At 41.3% G+C, this 25,157-nt stretch overlaps 1 protein-coding gene across 5 annotated transcripts in view; it reads left to right on the top strand.

Annotated features, from left to right (window-relative positions):
- SEMA5A (semaphorin 5A) overlaps window positions 1–25,157 on the top strand; it is a 472,307-nt gene that overhangs the window by 211,461 nt on the left and 235,689 nt on the right. For 4 of the 5 annotated variants that reach the window (XM_026017648.2, XM_072752696.1, XM_072752695.1 and 1 more), the window contains 2 exons: window positions 6,133–6,232; window positions 22,441–22,486. In XM_026017648.2, the coding sequence (XP_025873433.1) occupies window positions 6,133–6,232; window positions 22,441–22,486 (146 nt within the window). The remainder of the gene's footprint in view (window positions 1–6,132; window positions 6,233–22,440; window positions 22,487–25,157) is intronic. The other variant, XM_072752697.1, reaches the window with a different exon arrangement.

The following is a 25,157-nucleotide window of genomic DNA, read 5'->3' as shown; positions in this document are numbered from 1 at the left end:
CTCTCACAGGGGCCATCGATCTGGTTTTCCCAGTGACTGTCAGGTTCTGGACCTGCCCTGGGCTTCCACACCAGAATCCCCTGTGATACTTATTTATCAGGATCTCAAAAGCTTCTTGGCTTATAAACATGACTACCTTCAGTATCTCTAGAGTGTTTGATCTTTATTTGATAGTAACATTTATTCTTTTTAAAAAGATTTTATATCTTCTTCTGGGGCTAGGTAGGGGGTGACTAACTTGAATCTGTAAGCTTAACTTTCTAGTTTATCTATACCATCATTGGGACCAAATTTGTTAATGCTGACACTTTCATAAAAGATATTTCTTAAAACTGTAACACTGGTTTTTTTTTCCTTTTTAAAAAGATTTTATTTTATCTATTTATGGGAGACAGACAGAGAGAGAGAGAGAGAGAGAGAGAGAGGCAGAGATAAAGGCAGAGGGAAAAGTAGGCTCCCTGTGGGGAGCCCAATGCCGGACTGGATCCTAAGACCTGGGATCATGCCCTGAGTTGAATGCAGATGCTCAGCCACTGAACCACCCAAGCGTCCCAACACTAGGTTCTTTTTAAAATTGGATCAGTATACTTTTTAGTAGAATCTTTACAAAATGGGGTGCGTGGGTGGCTCAGTCAGTTGAGTGTCTGACTTTGGCCCAGGTTGTGATCCCAGGGGCCTGGAATTGAGCCCCACATCAGGTTCTTTGAGGAGAGCCTGCTTCTCTCTCTCCCCTTGCCTGCCACTCTTCCTGCTTATGTTCTCTGTCTCTCTCTGCCAAATAAATAAATAAATAAAATTTTAAAAATTTTTGCAAAACAATCATATGGGTGCTTACATAGTGGTAAGAGAAAGAACAAATGTATCTTTGCAACTACTTATGCAATAGAAAGTCATTGCCAGAGGCCCTGTTTAAAAAGCCCTATTTGTGTCAAGAATGGATTAACTAGAATGATTGCTATCAAATATTAAAAATTATCTACAAAATATTGAATTTGAAGTTACAGGCTTCATGTTACTACTTAACTTCCAAACACGGTGGTATTGGCTGCCATGTTTATGTTCCGTTTTATCAAGTGTTTTTTTTTTTTTTTTTTTTTTTTTCCCAGCAAGATCAGAAGAGAAAAAGATGAAAAAGGTAAACCCATTATTTGGGAGAAAAGAGCGTCTATTAAGAAAGTTCTTAAGAAAGAAAATTGTATCCTCAACCTGCCAGGTGCTATGTGCCATCCCCTGCTCTCCTCTGTCACCCTGACCTTTCTGTGGCTTTTGCTGAGCTTGTTCCCTACCACCTGCCTCATGGTCAGACTGTCCTCACCTGCCTTACTTGACACTATTCTTCTCGCTTTCTGTATCCCTAACGGTTCTTTTTCTTTTCTTTTTTTTTTTTAAGATTATTTATTTATTTATTCATGAGAAACAGAGAGAGAGGCAGAGACACAGGCAGAGGGAGAAGCAGGCTCCATGTAGGGAGCCCGACGTGGGACTCGATCCGGGTCTGCAGGATCAGGCCCTGGGCTGAAGGCGGGGCTAAGACTTCTGACATTAAGCTTGTTGATCCATTTTGTTTTTCTGGAATAGACCCTATCTCATATGAAACACTGTGTGTGTGTGTGTGTGTGTGTGTGTGTGTATGATTTGCTAATACACAGCTCTCCTTAGCGATGTTTTCAGCCATGTTCTTTTTTTTTTTAATTTTATTTTATTTTTTAATTAAATTTTATTGGTGTTCAATTTACCAACATACAGAAAAACACCCAGTGCTCATCCCGTCAAGTGTCCACCTCAGTGCCCGTCACCCATTCCCCTCCAAGACCCGCCCTCCTCCCCTTCCACCACCCCTAGTTCGTTTCCCCGAGTTAGGAGTCTTTATGTTCTGTCTCCCTTCCTGATATTTCCCAACATTTCTTTTCCCTTCCTTTATATTCCCTTTCACTATTATTCATATTCCCCAAATGAATGAGAACATACACTGTTTGTCCTTCTCCGATTGACTTATTTCACTCAGCATAATACCCTCCAGTTCCATCCACGTTGAAGCAAATGGTGGGTATTTGTCGTTTCTAATGGCTGAGGAATATTCCATTGTATACATAAACCACATCTTCTTTATCCATTCATCTTTCAATGGACATCGAGGCTCCTTCCACAGTTTGGCTATTGTGGCCATTGCTGATAGAAACATCGGGGTCAGCCATGTTCTTAAATGAGGTTATACAATGATTTTCCTTTCTCATAATGTCTTTATGCAGCCTTACTAGCAAGATTATCAGGATCACAGTTGCCTCCCATCTGCATTAGGAAGCTTTATCTCTTTGTCTCATCTCTGAAATAAGCTGTATAGAGTTGGGATTCCATATTCTTTAAGGGGTTGTTGGAATGCACATGTGAAACTGAGGTACAGTTTGTCAAAGAAGGCACAGGCTCAGAGTTTACTATACATTTTGTCTTGGGTGTTTGACACCGTCATAACAAGAGTGTAAGGAAAATGTATTTTGAAAGGTTATTTATTTACTTACTTATTTATGAGGGAATTTGTGTATACTTCCAGACAGAGGGAAGGAGCCTGGTAACATGGGAGATTTTAGAAGAGAGAACAGGTGATTTAGGGAAGGGACCAAAGGAGAGGGAAGAAGTGGGATGAGCAGAGGAGGAAGGGCTGGTCTTGGCATAGAGGAGAGAGCTCTGGCCCCTGATCTTGCCAGGAAAGTGGTGGAGAAGGGGTGTTGGGACAGGCGCATTCTCAGTTAGGGATGAGTTGGTGCTGGAGCTTTCTCCCCAGGCCTTCATGGTAGTCCGTCAGGTAGAGGCTGTGTGATATGCAAAGTCAAGATAGCCAGACTTGGGGGAATGCACAGGAAAATCAAAAAAGAAAGAAGAGGATGTGCAGATCACTGAACTGTGATCTAGTGCTGACCATAAAAATCCCTTGGAAGCATTTTGGAAATTAAAATACAGAAAAGGGAACAATAGTGATAAATCTATATGTTGTTCACTTGTCTTTCCCTGTCTGTGTGCCTTGTTTTATTATTCGACGGTGTTTTAGGAAGCAGTGTAGCCCTCCTCCTTGCTCAGTGTAGGAACCAAATCTTAAGTGCGTCTCCTCATCCTGGTCGCTGTTGGCCACTCTTCCCGTTCATCTAACAGAAAAGAGAGACTCACGCATGAGAGACAGGTTCACTGATGCTCTTCTAATGTCTTTTTGCAGCCCCCTCTCCCCTTACATGGCTCATGTTTCTGCCCCTCCAGCACAAAGGTCAGCCTGTGCCTCTCTGTTCTGGCCTCATGAAACCTCCTGTTCTTCCCCCCCTTGAGTCAACATGTGTGCCTGGCTCTGGGAGCTGTAAGTTTGGGAGAAGAGAGCCCTAGAGGGACACTCAGGAGCGGGGACTCAGTCCCTGGCAGGGCTCCCTGGGCATGAGTTTCCTGCCTGTGTGATGAAGCTCTTGACCTAGAGAGCTCTCCAGGCACCTCTAGATGTTAGCCATGCTCAGCAATGGCTCTGGGGCCATCCTTCACAAGTGACCTTTCCTGTTGTTGCTGCTGAAACTGTCCTCTCTCTCTCTCAGACCACCCTCACCTCCTGATGCCTGTGTCTTGTCATCATCATCTTCCTCTTCATTCGGTCTTGGAAAGATTTTGTTATCTTCAGCTTGTTACCTGAGCCTCACCTCCAGTTGGTTATCAGGCCCCTGAGGCTCCCCCACCACATCTTCCTTCCATTCACGTAGCCGCTACCTAGCATGTATGCTGGTGCTTTCCAACAGCTAACATTCCCGCCCCCATCCTGCCCACCAGTGGCCCAGGCACTTTCCTAGGATACCTGCTTTCACCTGTCAAGTACTTGCTTGAGAACATTTCAAAGCCTCTCTGGCATGGGTGAAGCCAAGTCCAAACGTGTTAACCTGTGAGCAGATATTTTTACAGTTCTATTTAAAGACACCTGCCAGTGGTTTCTTGAGTTACTGTCCCTTTCTCTCTTCTCTGTTTACCCTCTCTCCTTTCATTGTTCATTGTTCATTCTTCTTCTCTTGAATTCACTGACCATTGCTCTTTCATTATTGCATCATTCATTCTGGCCTCCCACATTTAGGGTACTGTGCTGTGTGCTTTGCAGACAAAAGAGCTTTTGGCTCCCTCTTCCAGAAACAGAACTGATGAGGCATGGTGGGCAAGAGGATGAGCAACATGGAATATGGCCTAGGGGCACCATAGCATCCCGAGTCTGACTGTACATATGTAGTCAGATCTTTCCTTTCCTCTTATCTAGGGCCCCCATCATCTCTTGCTTTTATGTGTGAGTACTTCCTATAATATTACAAATGCCTGTAAAGATCTTCTATTCAGGGGATCCCTGGGTGGCTCAGCGGTTTGGCGCCTGCCTTTGGCCCAGGGTGCGATCTGGAGTCCCGGGATCGAGTCCCATGTCGGACTCCCGGCATGGAGCCTGTTTCTCTCTCCTCCTGTGTCTCTGCCTCAATCTCTCTCTCTCTCTCTCTGTCTATCGTGAATAAATAAATCTTAAAAAAAAAAGATCTTCTATTCATAGACACTGTGCTTAAAGATACTAGCGCTAGTTCCCTAACTGAATTACGAACTCCTGAAGCACACCATTTATTAACAACTTTTTATAGCTCCAGGGCTTTGTACATATTCTACTATAATTAAGTGTTTTCTTTTAAATGACTTGGCTATAAAATGAGTAAATTTATAGAAACTTCTAAAAAGAATCAGGACACATATTAAAATTTCAAAGCCCAAATACAAGTCTCTATAGCACTCAACCCTGGTTTCCTCTATGTGGACTAGAACAGCTTTCCATCCATGACCTTTTTTCCCTCAATAACTGGTAGCAGAGAAGTGCTATACAGAGCCATTCCTGGAAAATAATCCATCTCAATCACATCAACAAAGGTGTTTGTGTGGGACATGTTATGTGACGTGGGCATATTTCCATATTAAATCTGGTTTTGGCATCTGCTTTTGTTAAAAGACATTATTCCTGTGCGATACCAATGACTTTGTGGATGTGACATTTGTCATGTGCCTCTTTAGTCAGTGTGATATCACTCAAAATCATAAATCCAAGAAGAAAATGACAGATAACATGGCTAATTGTCAGGAATAATGATAAGGCGAGGCACAACTGGCAGGCAACTCACAGAGTATTTTTGTGGTATTAAAAATGTGCTAATAAAAATTGCAAAAATGGCTCTTGAAGCAGCATTCTCTTGCTCTCCAATGCTGTCATGTTACAATAAATGGACTCTAGGCTGGAGGCCATATCATAGGAGTCTTGTGAAACAGTCTTGTGAAAAACCTGTTTCTAAAGGGTGGCTATTTCTTGGTTTCCCTTAGGAAAAAAAATGCCAGCAAGCCCTAGAAGTAACTAGATTTCTCATCTAGAAAGTTCTGTATGGGGATCCCTGGGTGGTGCAGCGGTTTGGCACCTGCCTTTGGCCCAGAGCGTGATCCTGGAGACCCAGGATCGAATCCCACGTCGGGCTCCCGGTGCATGGAGCCTGCTTCTCTCTCTTCCTATGTCTCTGCCTCTCTCTCTCTCTGTGTGACTATCATAAATAAATAAAAAATTAAAAAAAAATAGAAAGTCCTGTATGTGTTTAACATGCCTGATCATGGGGCCAAAATAGAAACCTGAAGACAGGGACCTAGACTGTTCACCTCTAAGGAGGGCTCCTGGTACCGCTGTGTTTGTCCTGGATCCCCAGGAGGGCTTTGTGATTCTCAAGTCTTCAGTTCTTGCCAGTGAGCACACACAGGAAATGGTCTTGTTGGCATTCAGTATTCCCTTGATGAAGCCTGTGAATGCTGCGTGATTTTCAGCCGAGGCCAGAGCCCAAAGGAAAATGCGCCTCTGGCTTGTAAATCACACCCAAGTGCAGATGCTTTGCTCACTCTTTATTGGGTGGCTGCCCTCTATGTTTTACACATTCTCAGTATGGATTATGTGACATTCTGATGGAAACTTCCAGTGGCTCCTAAACGCTCACATTAGGGGACCTCCAAATCCTCTCTGAAATGTAATGTTTGCTACCTGATGTGCACTTTTTGTGGTCCCTGGAGGAAAAAAATCATTCATTTTTATCTTTTCATTTATTTATTTTTCCTATTTAGAAATTGGCCCCTGGTTACGGGAGTTCAGAGCGAAGAATGCTGTGGATTTCTCGCAGTTAACATTTGACCCAGGACAGAATGAACTTGTTGTAGGAGCAAGGTGAGAGATCTTAATGTTTTGCCACCACAGATAATTTTGGATTTCATTTGACATCGATGCAGCTACACATGAGCTTCTCTGCCATAGTTGATGAGTGCTAAGTAATACTTCTAAGAATGAAATATGGAATAAGGGTACCATAAAGTATGCTACTAATAATAGGATGACACCTGCTCTTTGTAGCAAGGTGCTACACCCATTTATTGGGTGCTCCTCATGTGGCAGGAACTGTTCTGACAGGAACTAATTCATTTTTTTCCGTGAAAGCTGAGAGGTAGGTATTGTCAACATTCTGATGGTAGAAATGAGGACATGGCGGCAGGACATATTATGATGTCTAATAAAAGCTGGACTCAAGATTTCAGATGCAGGCATTTTTTACTCCAGTCTCAGTATGTTCTTTAGGAAAATTCTACAGTCAAGAGGTTCATTTGACATCCATTCCAATGCCTATTGTTACTTTTCTCTGAGACCATGATTACACCATTTACCAGTCTATTGAGAATTCAAGGAAATTGTTATTTTTTACCTCTTTTAAGGTCCTATATCCAGGTCAACACTTGACATTCCAGTTTAATGAGGAGGCTGCTAGAACACCATCAGAACAGATCTTGAATTGTTGCTCTTCTATTTATCATTACTTCTTCAGAAAACAGGCATAATCCTTTCATTCAAATCACTTATCCTGACAATGTATTTTGAGGATGATGTATGAAAAATACTTCATACCATTTTCTTCGGAAGAATGCTAACTTTGAAGAAAGAGGCCAATTGGACTCTTCTGGCATTCTAGCAAAGCACTTTGGGCACTGGAATGGTTATATCTCTTTTGGTCAATTTTACTAGATTATAAAACATACTTTTCATAGCAAGAGAGTATATGCAATTTCCACATATAGCTGAGTGAAGCTCAGTCTGACTTATACTCTGGGCACTCTAGATAAACACTGAACAGTTTCTAGAATAATCGCTTTGGCTCTCAGATCTCAAGGAGCCCTTGTGCATCCACCTAACCCTTGAAGACATTGAGGTGTATGGGCATAACTTCAAAAGCATAGACAGAAGTTGGCTTAGTTCCTAGCACTGAGCATGTCACCTGCATTTCTTTTGATATTTTGGAGTTGACAGTGAGGACAGAGTGGTTTGGTTTACTTGGTGTACTTAGACTTACTTTGGCACGTGAGGAATACATGGGGGACTTCAGGTGCCGACTTCCAACATTTCATCACTGGGAGCCTGGACCATATGTTGCAGGGGTTTTAATTGGTCCTCTAGCCTCCAGATTTTGTCCTCCTCCTGTGTACCATGGCCAACGCCATCTTTTTTAGAATGCACCCCCACACACTTTGGTAGCTCCTGATGGATAAATGCTGGCACTTTGGTGTTGCCCACCACACCCTCTGCCTTGTGGTTGTGGTTCCACATCCCTTACAAACTCTGCTTTTTTCATTCTCTCATAGCCCAGGCATGTGGAGTTATTTATATTGCCCACCACTGTAAAATGATTCTTTCTTATTCTGGGATTTGGTAACAAACTTCTTTGCTTTCCTGGAACATTAACTACCCCTTCCCCCAAGTTCTCTTACTTGTTCAGCTCATATTTGTAGTCAAGAGTTCTGGCTCAGGAGTCTTCCCCTGGGCCTGAGTTCCTCCATCCCCTGCTCTACGTGGTCTTGTTAGCACACTTCTCATCTACCTTCCTTAACTGCATTATTGCATTATTTTTTGTCGGGTACCACCCACACCCCACCAGCCATTATCAGATACTGACTTACCAGATGGCGGAGGATGTGCTGGTCTTTTCTTTGTTTCTCTAGAATGTAGCATAGTTTCTCCCCTGGCAGAAGCATAGAGATACCTGTTGAGTCAATATATCTACTTCAAGGATGTGATTTGTATCTGTGCCACTCTGCGTCTGGGAAGATCCTCAGGGGAAAATGGATTGGGTTTTGCAGATTTATCCCAGATTCCCATGTCTGGGCAAGGACACAAAGGCGTGGCAATCTCTAGCCCCAAAGCTAACCCTTAGGGAAAATGAACTCTTATTCTTAGGCAAAGGGGAAGGAGCCAGCTGCTGGTGTAGAAGGTGCAAATATGACCTCAGTTGGAAGAGCTGAAACTTCTGTCCTTCATTCAACCCTAAAGAACTTTGGAAAAGTTTTGCCTGTGAGCTTGACTTGAAAGACTCTCCATTGTTTCTGGAGGTGTGTGGTGCTGCACGTACAGGACAGCAGCACACACATGCTACACCCTGTGGGTGTTTGGCTTTTGGCGAATGACATAGATTCTCCTAATGGATGTGAAAAGCCACTGAGCACATTGGCACTTGGAAGAGATATGTCATGGTCCTGTCCTGATGGGAGACAGCCCTGGGGAACTGTCCACAGGGACACCTGTCCCTGAAGGTATCCATCCCAGTGTCCCTATGTCCACATTCCCAGTCCAGCCATGCTGAAGAGGGATCAGATTAACCACTGAGTCCACCTGGCACATGGTATGGCATGGTGACCAGGAACAATAGGATCCCTGGACTTAGCACATAAAAGTCCAGGAGGCACAATTTAAATTTGAATTTCAGGTAAGCAACCCCAGGAACATAGGCTCTATTTTCTGTTCCGGGACACTAGTACAAGGACCTCATAGGCATTTGATAAACAAGGAAAAGGAAGAAAGAGGTAGACTGGACTTGCTCAGTTGTGTGACCTTAAGCCAGTTTCCGTGTCTAATTTTCTCATCTTTAAAATTGATGTAATTATTTCTACCCCTGTCAGCTGTTGTGAGGATTTAATAAAATAATCCATGAAAAGTGATTGTCATAGTAAGAGGTACGCAGTAAGCGGGCAGCAGTGGGGTAGCTCTGCTGGATGTCCATGGATTTCGGCATACGTGTGCATGCACGCTTTTGGCAGACATCACTGAGCGAGGAATTTTACTAGGAAACTTGATGGGATTAGGCTCAGAAAGTTTGAGAGGGAGTGTGAGCCAGTTATAAAACTTTAAAAATAACTCAGCCCTCAGTTTCCTGTTTGGGAGGGTTTGACCTAGCAAAAAAGTATACATAGCAGGTGCATATTTAAGAAATCTGTAATGGTTTAAATATGAAACGTGGGAAAATACGATAATAGGCTTTGTTTTCTTATGATGAACACTTAGCATTGCAAAGCCATTTATTGGGTTGTTTCACTTTATGCCAGTGACACTTTGTTTCTGAAATTGAATTCAGTTAAAGATTCTTTGGACTCCTCACAAAAAGTTCATTGTGCTGCAAAAGGAAGACCTTCCTTTAAGTGATTGGTGGTTATATAGTCCCAGAAGGTACTTGCATCTTGAGTTCGTGGAGATTCTGGAAACATCCCTAAATTTACTATTTCCAAGGTGCACATTATCTTTTATATTATTTTAATAGCATTGACATTCATATATTGTTTCACCAAAGAGTTCTATGAAAATTAAAATAGCATTTGGGTTTTTAATGAGACTGAAGGATTTTAGAAAATACAGTTAAAGCATAAAGAAAAAAACCAGAATTTTGGAAATAATCACAGTTTACCTTTTCAGTTATTTCCCCACATTATTTAATTTCTATTTGTTTCTATGGTTGGAATAATATTTTATGAATTATTTCTTTGTCAAACAGCCTACTAAAGGCAGTTTCCATGACATTTTATTGTATTTTTCGTGATCTTTTATATATAGGAAGAAAAATTCCAAAGTAAAGAAATATGTTTTGGTGTAGAGGTTTTGTATAATAACTATAAAAATATTGATATTAATAATAGTTCACAAAGTTGACGTAAGTCTAAGTTCTGTTTCAGATAGAATTGTGAAGCTGGAAATAAGCAGGTGATTATATTTTTATTTTCCAAATGAATCTGTCTTTAGTGTGCCAAGTTCACTGCAAGGATGATAAGTGATTCTGTACTAAATTCAAATGTTATTCTAAATGGCAACAAACTTGCTTTGCATCCAACCTAGTGTTTGATTATAATCAAATTATAATTGGGGCATTTACTGATTAACCACATTTTTATAAAGCATAAAGCCATATAGTAGTAATGAAAAGAGCCTCTCATCAAAGAGAAGTGAATTTCTTTCCTTTCCTTTTTTTTTTTTTTTGGTCTTTCAGTTGATTTTTTTTTTTAAATAAAAGATTTATTTACTTATTTTAAAGAGAGAGAGAGAAAACTCAGGGGTGGGAGGGGCAGAGGAAGACCAAGAGAGAGAATCTGAAGCAGACTCCGAGCTGAGTGCAGAGCCCAATGCCAGGCTCAATCTTACAAAGCTGAGATCATGACCTGAGCCAAAAACCAAGAGTTGGACTCTTAACTTACTACACCAGCCAAGCGCCTCTCAGTTGATTTGTGACTATTTTACTCTTCTCTAACTAGTTTCAGTGCAATATAAACATATAAATTGAAGGGCATAGTCTCATAGCCTATGATATTTCAATAAGAACCCTCACCCATAAGCTTTCATACAAGCACCTTGGCTTCCAGGAGACCCAATCATTTGGCGGTTGTTTAAGGTGGTAGGATTGAAGCTCATAGACTCAATACTTGGGTTGGGTCACAATCACGATTGATGATAAATGTAACAACTTATGACCTTGGAAATTTCACATTTTAATTCTATTAAAGTCACATTATGAAATGGATGCATTAGGGAGAGATCAAGGGAAAGGGTAAATGGGGATGCTTGAGTCTCCTTGTACACATGACCTGACATGAGGCCCAGCCCAAAGCTTTGCACCTTGCCCAGAGCCCTTTGCCTTTGCCTGTACAGTTAATGGATATATGGACTATCTCCATAAGTGGGAAGATATTTCTGTACATTTGTCTATACAATAAATTGTATAGCTTTCTAATGAGCATGTTTATTACTAAAAACTAAAACAGAAACCCTAGTGCTTCCAAGGCAGAGCTTGATCTTCCTTATAGTCACAAAAACTAACCTTGAAAATTTTTAATGTTTTATTTTCAAGCATTGTTTGTCCCATGGTTTGAATCTGCAAAAATAAAAATAAAAAGGAAGGATAACTTGCTTTTGTATGCTCCCACTGAATTTGCTTTAAGTATTCAAAGCATCTGTTCCCATAAGATCACATTGAATGAATGGGCAGGCTTTTATTTAATTGGACTAAGTTCTCCTTTCAGAATGATTTTGCCACTGGATCTAAACAAAGAGCTGAATTTTAGATTCATGTAAAGTCTTTTTTTTTTTTAATTGACCAGTGTCATTCACTCTTTTTTATTTTTTCCCCATGGTAGTGGTGATTTTTAATTGCTATTTTCATTTTAAAGTTTTATCTTAGAATTAATCTGTTGGAAGCAGCATATGATTAAAAGGAAAAATGGAGATTTTTAAAAGATCAGCAGTTCTGCTTCCAGTAGCCACGATGTTTTTTCTGTTTTCCAAAGGATACTTTCTAGTTAAGTTTACACATTTAAGGTGAACTCCTGCTGCGTGGAGTGAAGTCAGCAATTAGGAGTGAATCCAGAAAGTAGTAGACCCCCATAATGCAAAGAAGCCCAGGGTAGTGATGATGTTTACATTGTATTTATATTAATTATGATTTAGGGAAAACAGCTGGTGATGAAAAAAAATGGATGGCACTTTTCATTCCTGGTCTTCACCTGGAATTTTTTTTTAAATATTTATTTATTTATTTGAGAGAGAAAAAGAGGAGGAGGACAGTGGGAGGGAGAGAGAGACTCTCAAGTGGACTCTCTGCTGAGCACAAAGCCCAACTCAGGCTCGATCCCCTGAGATCCTGACCTGAGCCTAAATCAACAGGTGGACGCTTACCCGACTGAGTATTTTTTTTATCCTTTAGTTTGTTGTTTAAATATTTTCTTTGTGATTTTCCTTCTCAGCATTGGCACAGGATTTGTAGATGTGTGTTTCTCTTAGGATTCTCTTGGCTTATCTTCCTCCTTCTTATACCTACTAGTCTCCTTTCTTCCAGGAGGCTCATTTGATTAATTAATCTGATCTGTGTTAAAAAATCCTACTCATTGTCTCCTGGCTTTGTTACCTTTTGTCCAGAAATATTTGCCAGCCTTCAGGGTACCTGAGTATCACCACAGTTCATTCAAAGTGAAGCTTCTTCTATCCCTTGTTCCCAGTTCTGCTGACACAGTGGGAAAGAAGGGGACCAGGAGTGTGAGCTCTTAACCAGGAGGTGGTCTAAGACACTCTTGTGGGAAAGACTTCTGCACATCCTGTTCTTTTTGCTGTTAAAAGAAAAAAAAAAAAGAATAATCTTTGTGTTTTCTTCCCTGCTAGAACTGGGGAACAGATAAGTCTAGCGGAACAGTTATTTATTTAGTTATAAAGTCCTTTTTTTCCAAAATGCATGAATGAGCCAACAAAGCAGTGTAATAAAAATTAATCATCCTCTTTACTTTGAGTGTATGTGTCTGCTGCAGTGTTTGAGTATTGAGAGCTTTGCTCCCAGCCAGTCCCACGTAGAGTCCATCAGAGTTTATTAGTTAACTCAGTCACTCTTTCATGACTGTTCATTCATCAAATATTTATTGAACCTACTTTATGCCAGGATGTATCTAAGGCACTGGGGAAACAAAAATGAAGGGTAGTCTCCACCTGATGAAGACTTTATAGCCTAGCAAAAATCTAGTGCAAGGCTGGCAAGCTGAGGCACCAGGGTTGGCTCCTGTTTTTATAAATAAAGTTTTATTGGCACATAGCCACACCTATTCAGTTGTGTATTTCCTGTGGCTACTTTTGAGCCTTACCGGCAGAGATAAGTGGTTGTGACTGAGACTGTCCGTGAAGGCAAAGCATTTGCTCTCTGGCCCTTAAATAAAAAGTGCTGACTCTTGGCTGGTGGCTGTAGGGGAAACACAAGCAATTGGAGTTGCCCACGGAGGCCTGGGTTGGAGCCCTGGAAAGCCTACAAATTAAGACACATGATGATCTTTGGGAGTGAAAAGGATATACTGAGAAAGTGCTCTTTCAGGTGGGCCTTGGAAATGCAGGAGTCTGGCAGATGGAAGAGTCTTCTTGCCAGAAGGATCGTACCCTGGGGAACCTTGGAGATCCTGATGAAGCTGAGAAGAGCTCAGCTTGACTGGACCATTTGGTGACTGAGAGGAGAAGTAGTTGCAGGGGAGGCAGGAGTTTTAGGTAGAGTCAGATCATGGAGGACCTTGGACTTAATCCTCCAGATGTGTGATTGCAGTTCTGGCAGTCATGAGAGTCGCCTACAGGGCCTTACAAGAACACAGATGTCCAACTTCTCTTCAGTTCAATTGCAATTAGACTTTCTGGAAGTAATGTTGGAATCTTTGGTTTAATCAAAATTCTGAGGATCTACTAGACTGGCAGATTTGAGAACTTGCGCTAAGGGCATTAGAAATTTGGACGATTTCTAAGCCTACATATTTAAATGCTCTGTTTGCATTGGGAAGATACTTCTACTGTACTATGTGCAGAGTGTTCTAGAGTTTGAGGATTTCAGAGGTAGGGATGGTACTTGGGAGCTGTGGATCAGGTGTCAGAATGTTACTCAGGCAGTGGTGGTGGGAATGGGGAAAAGAGTCAGATCTGAGACATATTTCAGAGCTGAGTTTGACAATGATTGATGGTGACTGGAATGGGGTGGCAGAGAGCAAGGGTCAAAGGTGAGATTTGGAGCAAGATTTGGGAGTGTGGCTTGTTGTGATGGCATTAGCTAGCCCTAAGCTTGTGGAGAATAAGCTACAATTTGATTATTTGAAGATATATGAAAACAATTTTTCCACCTTTAACTATGAAAATGACCCAGAAAAAGAATTGTATATGGAGATCACTTGAGGAGTGAATATTCCTAAGAAAGCAGAGGTTAAAGGAATCATAAGATAGTTCAGTTGGTATTTTTTCAAGTGAAATATGATCTCTATCAACTGAAAAATGGGAAGGAACAAATCAAATACCCAGTGGACTCACAAAAGCAGAAGTTGTGAGTTAAATTTAGAGCAATAAGTCATTATCTGTAATCTTTAAAACACTGAGGGATTTGAAAAAAAAACACTGAGGGATTTGCAAGTAATATTTAGAACATAATAAAATTTAAATTATCAGTGTGATTATTAATAATATTGGTTAATAACTTTGACCCTAAATGTGCTTATGGGGAAAAGTTTATGATTTTATGTCTCTGCAATTTGCTAACAGCATTGGTCTTAATTATTGCATAACTTTCAGAATCCATCTTTGTTATTTCATTTTACTTGCTAATAACAAGAAGCTCTCCCAACTATTTTGGTGCCTTTTTTGTCTTTTTTCTGTGCCTTTTAATATGGGTGTTTAAACATACAAGAATGCTATTAAAATGATTTGTTCTTAATTTTGATGAATTCTTTGAAACTTTCCTAATAACCAAGAATTTTAAAGGGCTTGAAGTAACCTTTTGGGGATAAGGAAGGAAATAAGTTGATGCAATTTTGGGGAAGTTTATACTGGACACATATGTTCATGACAACAATAATAAGATCAGAATTTTTAAATTTTCATAGCCTAGACTACATATACTTATTATTTTTGAGGAACAATTTTGACAGAAGAGGTAGCTCATAACATGAGCATATTATTCAAACTGTAATCTCAATGTAGTCCAACTGAATAATTAAAAAAATAATTAAATCCTCCAAAATTTGTGGAAAAAGCACACAAAAGAGATATTTTTAGAATGGTTATAACCTCAGAGAACTTAAAGTCTCCTGGAATTTGTTTGGATAATGAAAGTCTCTGGAAAAACAATTTTAGATGGATTGGTGAGCTACCTGAGTTGGTTAGAGGATGAAATTAAATCTTCAAATTCTTTAAGGTTATTGATATGATTTATATATTTTTTACATTTAAATAATACAATAATTTTTATAAACAACTTTTTAGTTTTGCTGTAAAGGATATAGTTATCACTTTTCCTTTACTTCAAAATCATGAGCTTATATTTTAATATTCAAGCCTACCATTGCAGGTGAAAATTTGGGCGTTATGGGGGATGCTGCTCTTTCAAGCTCTGTGCAGTCACCAGCTGATGACAGTTATGATGGAACCCTGCTGTGGTGAAAAATCAGGGAGGAGAAAGTTGGCCCAGGTATAGGTGAGGCTGGCCTCTCAGTTGACGTCAGCTCCAGGGCGTGTTTTGTCTTCAGATTGTTTCATGATTGGCTATGGTCTAAGCTTTTATTAAAAAGAAAAAGAAGTCATTCTCATCATTGTTTAAATGCATTTGATGGATTTAGTTGCTATCCTGTCTTCACTTTCTCTTAGTGCAAAATGCATACCTGTCTGTCTTCATTATTCGGTCTTCTGCTCCTCAGTTATAAGCAAGCCTCTAATCTACATGTTCAATAAGAGCCTGGAGTTTTCTTCTTTGATTTTATAGCTATATTCATCAGAGACCAATTGAGTTATTCTAAGAGAATGTCATTTTAAAACACCTGTGTCTTTCATAATTAATGGAGGTCAGAGTTAAGTTTTATAGAGTCTCTAGATAAAATGAGTCATTTAGTTAATATGCTCGTGATGGCTCAACCTTTTCTTTAATGCCGGCTGAATTTTATTACTTTACATGAAGACGCAAATGAACTTCGTCTATTAAGGCCCGCACTGCTCCCTCTGAGAATATATTGTTGTGCTTAGTGATTTGTTGCTAATAGGCCACTGGGGGATTGATGGGAGGCAGAGATGAGTTATGCAATCCTACAATCAATAAGAAAGAAACTCTGGTGAGGAGGGCGAAAACACATGCAGATGTCTTGTGGGGAGACTGTCAGTTTTTGTCTACCAAATTTAATGGCTTTGTGATTTGAATTATTCAGTCTGTTGGGTCTATGTATCTCTCATATATTATTACTCCTAAAAGTAATACACTTATTACATTTGAATGCACAATGTCAAATTTTATTTCAAGGCATTTGAAAAAAAGGAGATGCATACCAAGGGAAGAAAAACACAGACTTTTATTTAGTGTCGTCATAAAACCGAACCTTTGCAACATAGCAAACTCTTGCTGTGTACTTCTGTTAATGAGAGGGGAGAAATGAAAATACAGAGTAGTTCCCTGTAAGCTGTATAACTAATACATTCTAAAAATTCTGATCTCTTAACCTCTTGCACCAGTGCCTTTGTCCCTGAAGAATGGCAATATTCCTTATTACTACCTATTTACATCTCAGGGTGTTATGAAGATGAATGAGACCACTTAAATGCTTTGGGTGGCTCAAAGCATTGCTCTAACTAGAGAAATTGAACCGGTATGAAACATTTTGTTAGCATTCCCTGTTGGCGGGGAGCCAGAACCATTACTCCTTCTCGTTGGAAAGGTTGGTAGCCTTTCTCGTGAACCTCACATATATTGTTTTTCCTCATCTGTGTGCTCACAATTGCAAGATAAAGTGGTTGCCCCTTCTCTAATTCCCTGGAGAACAGCCACTTGCAGGGGACCATAGATCTTACTTTACTGTGCAAGTGGCCCAACATCTGGGAATATCAATTTTTTTATTCCCCTTAGAAGATTTTCTTTCTTTGTGTAATCTTTAACTTCGTAGGTTGTTGACCTCAACTGTGATGGATCAAGCTATCTTGGGAGATTTCAGGTCCCTCATGTTGCTAGCTGGATTGGAACTTTTCCAATAGCAAAAATGGACTCAAAGTTGTACTTGGAACCAAATAGTTTGAGGAAAGGCGTTTGCAAATAGTAGAATCCACACAGTGTTTTGTCAGGTTCTTAGGTTCCAGGGAGGTGATTAGGGAATTCCACAAATGTTTCATTTGTATTTCATTTCTTAAAGGTATCTTAAATGGGGGATCCCTGGGTGGCTCAGTGGTTTAGCACCTGCCTTTGGCCCAGGGCGTGATCCTGGAGCCCCAGGATCGAGTCCCATGTCAGGCTCCCAGCATGGAGCCTGCTTCTCCCTCTGCCTGTGTCTCTGCCTCTCTCTCTCTCTCTCCCTCTCTCTCTGTCTATCATAAATAAATAAATAAATCTTTAAAAAAAAGATTAAAAAAAAGGTATCTTAAATGTTTGAAAATTATGATAGATAAAGTGAACACTAAAATGTTCCATGTTACATATTTCTACCATGGGAAGGTCCAGGAAGGCTTTAACTTGCCTACTTGGATTTTGTGTAGACCACAGTCATGTATTAAACAAATATTTGAGCACCCCTACCAACTCTTTGTCTCCAAAATCAAGCAAAAATTAGCAACAAAAATGTAACCAACCAATGCAAAGATCAACCTTAAACAGATGTTGAAGCTCTGCAAAGTTACAGATAACATATTTCTAATAATTCTAGTTTCAAAATTTTTAAGTTAGCTTATTCAGTTGACTATAATTAACAAATATTATATGTAGGTACTTGTTGAATGAGTTTGTGTTCATAAAGAATTATCCTTCCAGGGCACCTGGGTGGCTCAGTTCATTAAGCATCTGGTTCTTGATTTCGTCTCAGATCGTGATCTCAGGGTAGAGAGACTGAGCCCTGTGATGGGCTCCAAGCTGAGTGTGGAGCCTGCTTAAGATTCTCCCTCTCCCTCTGCCCCCACCCCTCTGTCTCCCTCTCTCTAAAAAAAAAAGAAAAAAGAAAAAAGTATTCTCCTTCCTTTCTTACATGCTAGATTTCATTTAAAATTATTTTGAAATATGAAATATTAAAATTATTTTAAAATTATTTGAAATTTAATTTAAAATATTTGAAATACTCAAAATATTTCTCAGGAATTTACCAAAATATGTCAGGATAATAAGTCATCCGATGGTCACATATTCTTGTAGCTCTCTTAACTATTTCATATCTAAAAAGGGTCATGGTCTTTTAGAAACTAAAAGATTTAAATATACTTAAGGTGTGTGACTTAAATATATTGAGAGGTGGTATAGCTTAGCTCTCTCATTTCCTAAATGAAGAAACATGGACACTCTTAAAGTATGGGCAGGCAGTTTCAGGAAGAATTTGTGGGAAATAGGGAGAAAGAATGCACCATTTAATCAGCTAGACCAGTAGCATTAACATGTTCGACTAATGGGGAGACATTTGTCGCAGTCAGATCTCATCCCAGGGCTGAGAATCAATTACGCAGGATCAAAAACTGGCCATTTGCAGTGTAAGACTTGAATCATCTCAAAATGATATGTAGATGCACCTGTGAATGAACAATGAAGCCATGAAATAATTGTGGTGTAAGAACTATTACTGTGTGTGTCTGTGTGTGTTGTGGGAGTGGGTGTGAGTGTGAGTGTGAGTGTGCATGCTGGTGGGATTAGGAAGGGGTCACGGGATGACTGGTTTGTGAAGCTGAAAGGCACAGTGGGTCAAGGGGCAGCACGGTGTGAGAGGTCTTGATACTAATCCTGGCACTTTATCGTGTCTTAATAATCTTGAATAAATCACATCACTTCTTAATATGCAGACTTTTCCTCATTGACAAATTGAAGGTGTATACCCTCCAATGACGGACTCAGCTTTAGAATTCTTGAATTCTCTGCCTGTTTTTTTTTTTTAAGATTAAAAAAAAATTGAGGATGGTTTAAAAATAATGACGAATTTGCATCTTGCAACCTGGAAAATACCAAAAGAAAAGCTCTTGTGTTTTTTATTGCTTCTCTTCACTGGAGCACTGGGCATAGTGGCAGTAGTGGTGGTAGTGGTGGTGGTGGCATCTCATAATTACTGTGGCTCTTTCTCTCCCTTTCCCTTCGATTTACCTATTGCATGTCTCTACCAGCCTGATTTCTTACTGACCAGGTGGTAGTAAGGGCACCATGTTGGTAGGTGTTCAAATAGTGAGAGCAAATGGCTGGAATTCACCAGCAGTGGTGGGGGCGGGAGGGCTACTTTTCCAGTCCGACCCCTGATGGACAGAAAAAGCATGGTCAGTGTGGTTAATTTTGCTTGGGGGGATGTGGACTGAGAATGTGGCGTGTTTCTTAACACCGATCAGTGTCTTCCTGTCTTGGTCTGTTGCGGCTGCTAGAACAGAACTTGACAGACTCCAGTGGCTTATGAACAGTGAAAAATTTATTTGTCACAGTTCAGTGGTAGGGGTCCGAGAGCATGGATGGCTTCTGGGGAGGGCCCTCTTCTGGGCTACAGATGGCCGGCATCTTGCTGTGTCCCGTCCTTGAGTGGTAGAAGGTGAAGAATCTCTGGGCCCTCTTTTACCAGACCATTAATCCCACTGATGAGGGCTCCACCCTTCTGACCTAATCACCTCCCCAAAGTCTGCCTCCTAGTACCATCACCTTTGGGGGTTAGGATTTCAATATAGGGATTTTGGGGAGATGTGGACCTGAAAGCTGGACCCATGAGTTTCAGAGAATGATTTCTATACCTCCTCCAATCCACTCCTTAAGTAGAGAGAGGTGTTTGAACTTTCCTCTCCACTTATGCTGTCCAGAGCTCTACAGAGCATGGTGGACACTCCCATCCTCTTTCCTCAATGGTGAGAAGGTCATTCCAGCTCTGAGTGTATGAGAAGTGCCTTTCTAGAAAGTTCCCAGATACAGATGCATGTGTGCATGTATACTTGTGTGTGTATGGCAGAAGGGTGGGTGTATGAGAGGGAGAGAGAGCGAGAGAGAAAGGGAGACAGGGGTGGGGAATGTGGTGGCCTTGCAACTCATTAGACCCCTTAGGTACTTAATTGGCCAAAAATATGCATAATTTCTTTTACTGAAAGGATTTACAGAAAAAGTCTTTCTTAAAAGAGCTAGTGAGTTGAAGCATGTGATGATTGTAACCCAGAACCATGACAAGATGAACAATGCTGTCTTCTGTTCTAAAAAGCCCGCAGTGCCATACCATCCCTAGTGACAACAGTCCCCGCACCTGAACAAGAGAGTCACGCTGCCTTTTACCTCAAATCCGAAAGGGCTGGACAGCAGAAGTTCTCTTTCCCTCTCTGCACAATGGAGAACATACTGGGAATTTCAGTGTGTCTGGAAATTTCAGTATTTTCAGTAATTTCAATAAACTGTCTAGAAGTGGCTACAATTGATCGAGTGCCTGCAGTGGCTCAGAGACCACTCTAAGTGTTCTCCCTGGATGTAAGGCTCACAACAGCTGCAGGGAGTAGGTGGGCGATTAGCCCCCCCTTACAGATGAGAAGACCGAGGTGGGAGTGCTTCCTTCACGAGGCTGTGTCGTGGCACAGCCTTGGCTCTCGCAGAGCTACTCCTAGGCACACGGGGACCCTGGCTCGGGCAGGAGGGGCACGGGCCCGCGGGGCGCCTCCTGCAGGCCAGAGGGCAGGGAGCCCGGTGCTCCGTGTGCCTTATGGCCAGTCATTGCCTTCTCCTCGGGAGTCGTGCTGGCCTCGGGTTCCCAGCAGGCGGAGGCCGGGCACTTCTGCAAGTGTCCTTCCCCTGCAGGAAGAGGTTTCTGTTGAAAGCCTTGCCTCAGCTTGACTGAATACAAATAGATGCTGCTGTCACGGTCCCTCGTCAAAGGCATCCTTAATCCGGGTCTGCACAGAGGGCTGCGAGAGCTGTCTGTAATAAGGGGGGGTGGGGGGGTGGGTGTCTTCCACAAACAGCTTAGCGGCGGAGGTGGCATGTGCCAAGCAATGCTTCTGGGAGCTTCTCTGGCACTATTTCAGAGAGTAAATTGGAAGTTCGGAAAGAGTGTGGTGAAGAGGCCACTGAAGTGGTTTGGCGAGGCAGCTTCCACTGAGTGTAGGATGGCGGTGCCCCCCGTGCTGGGGGACAAACCCCAAGAAAGGGTGCCTGGGGGGGTGACACTGGGGACACATGAGACCACTGACAAAGTGAACTTGTGGGGTGCCTGAGTGGCCCCGTGGGCCAGGTGTCTGCCATTAGCTCAGGTCATGATCCCAGGGTTCGGGATCGAGCCCTGCATTGGGCTTCCCCCTCGCTGAAGGGCCTGCTTCTCTCTCTGACCCTCCTCCCACTCATGCTCTCTCTCAAATGAATAAATAACATCTTAAAAAAATGAAAGTGAACTTGTCCCATTTCTTTCTCCAAGCATGCACACGCATGCTACTGGACCTGGCTTCCATACTGGCTTTGTCCTCGCATCCCTGCCCGCTCAATAAGGATGTTTCTCAGTCTCCCCAAGGTCATGCCATTGGCCTGACTTGGCCATCACTTGTCACTTCCACTAGGACAGCCTGGCCGCTTCTGACATCTACGCACCTCCCCAAATAATGAAAATAATCTACTTTAGCATCTGGGTGGTTGGGAAACTTTCTTTACTCTCAGTGCCATGGAAATAATCCTGGGGCAGCCCATGATACAAAACCACAGCTTCTTAGAGATCCTTCCCACACTCATGTGTTCATAGGGTCTGCTCTCTGTTATGTACGCCGGGTCTCCAGCAGTTACTGTTTGCACCCGGGCTAACCTTCTCCTCCATGTGGCTCTGGTCACACCAGCTCCTCATCTGCATGAGGTTAGGGTGGCACTTGTGATTTGAGTCAGAGGCCAGAGCATCTCCCAGGAGGGAGGCCAATTTGTTTCTGAAAGTTATAGCAGTCAAGTCCAAAGCCTAATTATGATTGATATTTGTGTCCCCCCCCCCATTATGCTGATCTCGACTGCATATTTCATTGTTCTTCACTGTCTTTGTTGAAAACAGATAGTTTCCTTTTCTCTGATTTCTTGTTTCACACTTGGCCAGCCAGAGGGGACTTTTTCAAACCTTTGCTGGCAGCCCAACAAGTTTCTGCTTCTAAACTTACACCGAATCCATCCAACAGGAGAGAACACTCTAATACTCAGACTGTGGTTGAATTCAGAAGCTGGACGTGCTGTAATTGTAAATCATGGTGAATGTAGGTGATCTGTAAGAATGAAGACTCATGAAGAATGGTTTTGCATTGTCTTATTTCAAGTCGGATGCAGAATCCATTGCCTGTGTCCTTTGGTCCATTCCAAGTAGATCAAGAGAGTCAGTTAATAATTGAGATTTACCTTAGTGTCACACACACACACACACACACACACACACATACACACACACACACCATTCCCTGACTTTCTTGCCAATCCCACATGTATACCTGTTGACATAATGAATGCCTCTCTGAACTCTGAGGTGCAAAGAAAATACATTCTTAGCCAGAGGATGCTTTGGAAGCCAAAAATCATTACTTTGTTTTCCCTTATTCTCATAATTTTAATGACCTGTAATATTTTAAGTCTATTAAAAATAAAACTCCTCTCTTTTTGTATTTTGTAGAAACTACCTCTTCAGGTTACAGCTTGAGGATTTGTCTCTGATCCAGGTAGGTGCAATTTATCTTTCTCAAGCTTTCATTTTCAGCCCCAATTAGCTTACTGTTTGAGGGGATGAAGACAGATGTGTGAAATGGTAGTAATCATGACTGAGCGGGAGCTCATTTCCCCAGCAGGCCAGGCTGCAGGACTCTTGGCTGCCCTGCTTGACATGGGTCATCACCTGCTGATATTCCCCATTGGCCCCTTCCTCTTACTGTGCGGCCTCCCTTCCTTTCATGGGCATCATCCTGATTTAGTCTTCGTCAAACAATAGACAATTCAAAGGACACCCCCTCAATGTCTGGGAGCACCTTTTCTTGCCCGTTAGAATAATTGCTGATTATTTAGTTTGCTGCCTTCAGCCATCAATTTTTGTAAAAGTCAGTTTCTTTAGAAAAAGATCTTTGTTTCCTCCTTATTATTTATAATGAAGTAAATATAAATATGATGGCTAAAAGCCACATATAGCAAAGAATAAGTGATGATAGGTAAAAATGCAGTTTACTTACTTCCGGTTACATAGTTTGAAGAAGGAGTCTGAGATCCTTCTGCCTGAATAGGATATTTATTTTAGTGGCAGATGTGAGTCACAAAAGCCCACTTTGCCCTCCAGGGTTTTAGAATTGTCTGGTAACCAGGGTCTCCTTGGACAAGGCAAGAGTTAGGACATGAATATCTTCCTTGCCGAGCATCTGGAACTCCCAGTGGCATGTGCCAGGACTCTTGGGCGGTGTGCAGCTTGGGACAAGTTCTTCAACCAATTTTAATGTTACCCTCGTGTACTAGAGCTCTAAGAAGTAGTGGAGAGAAGTTTATGTTAGTTTCTTCTCTACATAATGCTGGTATTTGCAAGTATCCAGGAAACTTTAGAGCAAGTGTTTAATATTAGACCTTTTATTCACCAGGGCTTCAAAATAAGCCAAAGCTAATTTTGGTAAAAAGCAAGGGCTTTGAGGATCTGTAGACCTAGGTTTGGGATATAGCTTCAAGCATCCCGGAAACTATGAGTTTCCTCATCTGGGAAATGGCCATAAGGCCCGACTATCCTCATGCTGTCACAGCTAAAATTAAAGGAAGGTGTGCAAAAGGGAGAAGGCATAGTGATTTCTCAACAAATGTTAATTGGTTTTGTTTTTAAAAGTGATAGTGATAAATAATGACTTGTCATAATCATTTCATCCCACTGTCAGTGAATTAATGGTCTTGCCACTGCAATTTAGGATGTAAGTCTTTTAAATGAATTGATTTGTTGGTAAAATCATGAATGTATTAGTAAGAAATCAGAATGATCAGTTTAACCAAAATACTGTTTTTTAAAACTCTGATTTTCAATAATCATTTTGAAATGTATAGATCTTGCGATAGATGGGAACTATATATTATGCTTGTTTTGATTCTTACGGTATACTAGATTGTCTGCCGCAGTGTGTGTGGAGAAAAGTGGAGGGCATAGACACATTTGTGGGTACATACTCATTTTCTCATCTTTTAGTTGTCTTGGCTGAGAGGGTCTGGAAGCATTGGTGTCCTAGTAGCAATGAGCACATTTAGTGTATAATTCTTGGCTTCTTCTTTTTTTTTTTTTTTTAAGATTTCATTAATTATTTGAAAAAGAGCCCAAGAGTGGGGGTGCGGGGAGGGGCAGGGGGAGAGGGAGAAGCAGACCCCCTGCTGAGCAAGGAGCCCCTTGTGGCTGGATCCCAAAATCCTGGGATCATGACCTGTGCAGAAGGCAGAAGCTTAACCAACTAAGCCACCCAGGCGCCCCTACAGTGCTTGGTTTCTAAATTTAATTCTCCACTAAAAAGAACCAAATTTCTTGGAGAAGTAGCTGGTTTCAGGGCCTGGGCAATAAAAGTCCCAGAGAAGCCTGGAGGATCTTGTTGTTTCAGAAATTAAGGATATATTCAAAGCATGTTGAGGGCAGGTCAGAAGTACCCAGGAGGCAGCTGGAAGTGGGCTCAGTAAAGAAATCTGGGACAATGTGATTGTTAAAACAAATAATGATGGTATCAGATCATAACACATTGAATAAACTAAGAATCAATGAGGACTATATACTAACATCGAAATAACTGGGTATTCAGATGAGGCAGAGGGCCCATTCTTCTTCTGTCAAATGCCGGCTGACAAATACTGAATAAATGACTTAATTACAAAATTAATATTTGGCAACCACGATACTAAAAATTGATTCAGGCACAAATGATCAACGGCTGTGAAATCTATGGATGAGACTCAGATGATGACAAGATATTTATATAGCCTCAAAGTATTTACCGGAAACATATGTATTAATCATAAGAAGACAATTGTCACTTGATGGTGAAGAAACCCAGGCAGTCTCACACCATAGCCGAGTACTCAAAGGCCCCGTGGTCGGACAAAGAGCCAGAAAACGTGTCCTTATTCCATGTATGGAGAAGGACACAGCAGGATTCCCTTGATATTCGGACTACACATTATAACCAGTTTGTCAGGAGAAACCATCACATAGACCAAAACTGAAGGGTATTATATAAAAAATTGGCCTCTGCTATTCAAAACTCACCAGGCCATGAAAGGCATGACAAGAAAGAAGGACTAGTCTCTCATCAAGGAGAAAAAATGTCATGGCAATCAAATGATACACTGGGTCCAACTTATATCTTGAAATAGAATTTTTTTTTAAATTATGGA

This window comes from Vulpes vulpes, chromosome 3 (genome assembly GCF_048418805.1).
Source record: "Vulpes vulpes isolate BD-2025 chromosome 3, VulVul3, whole genome shotgun sequence".
NCBI lineage: Eukaryota > Metazoa > Chordata > Mammalia > Carnivora > Canidae > Vulpes > Vulpes vulpes.
The sequence above is the reverse complement of the archived record's forward strand: the minus strand, read 5'-3'. Positions and strand labels throughout refer to the sequence as shown.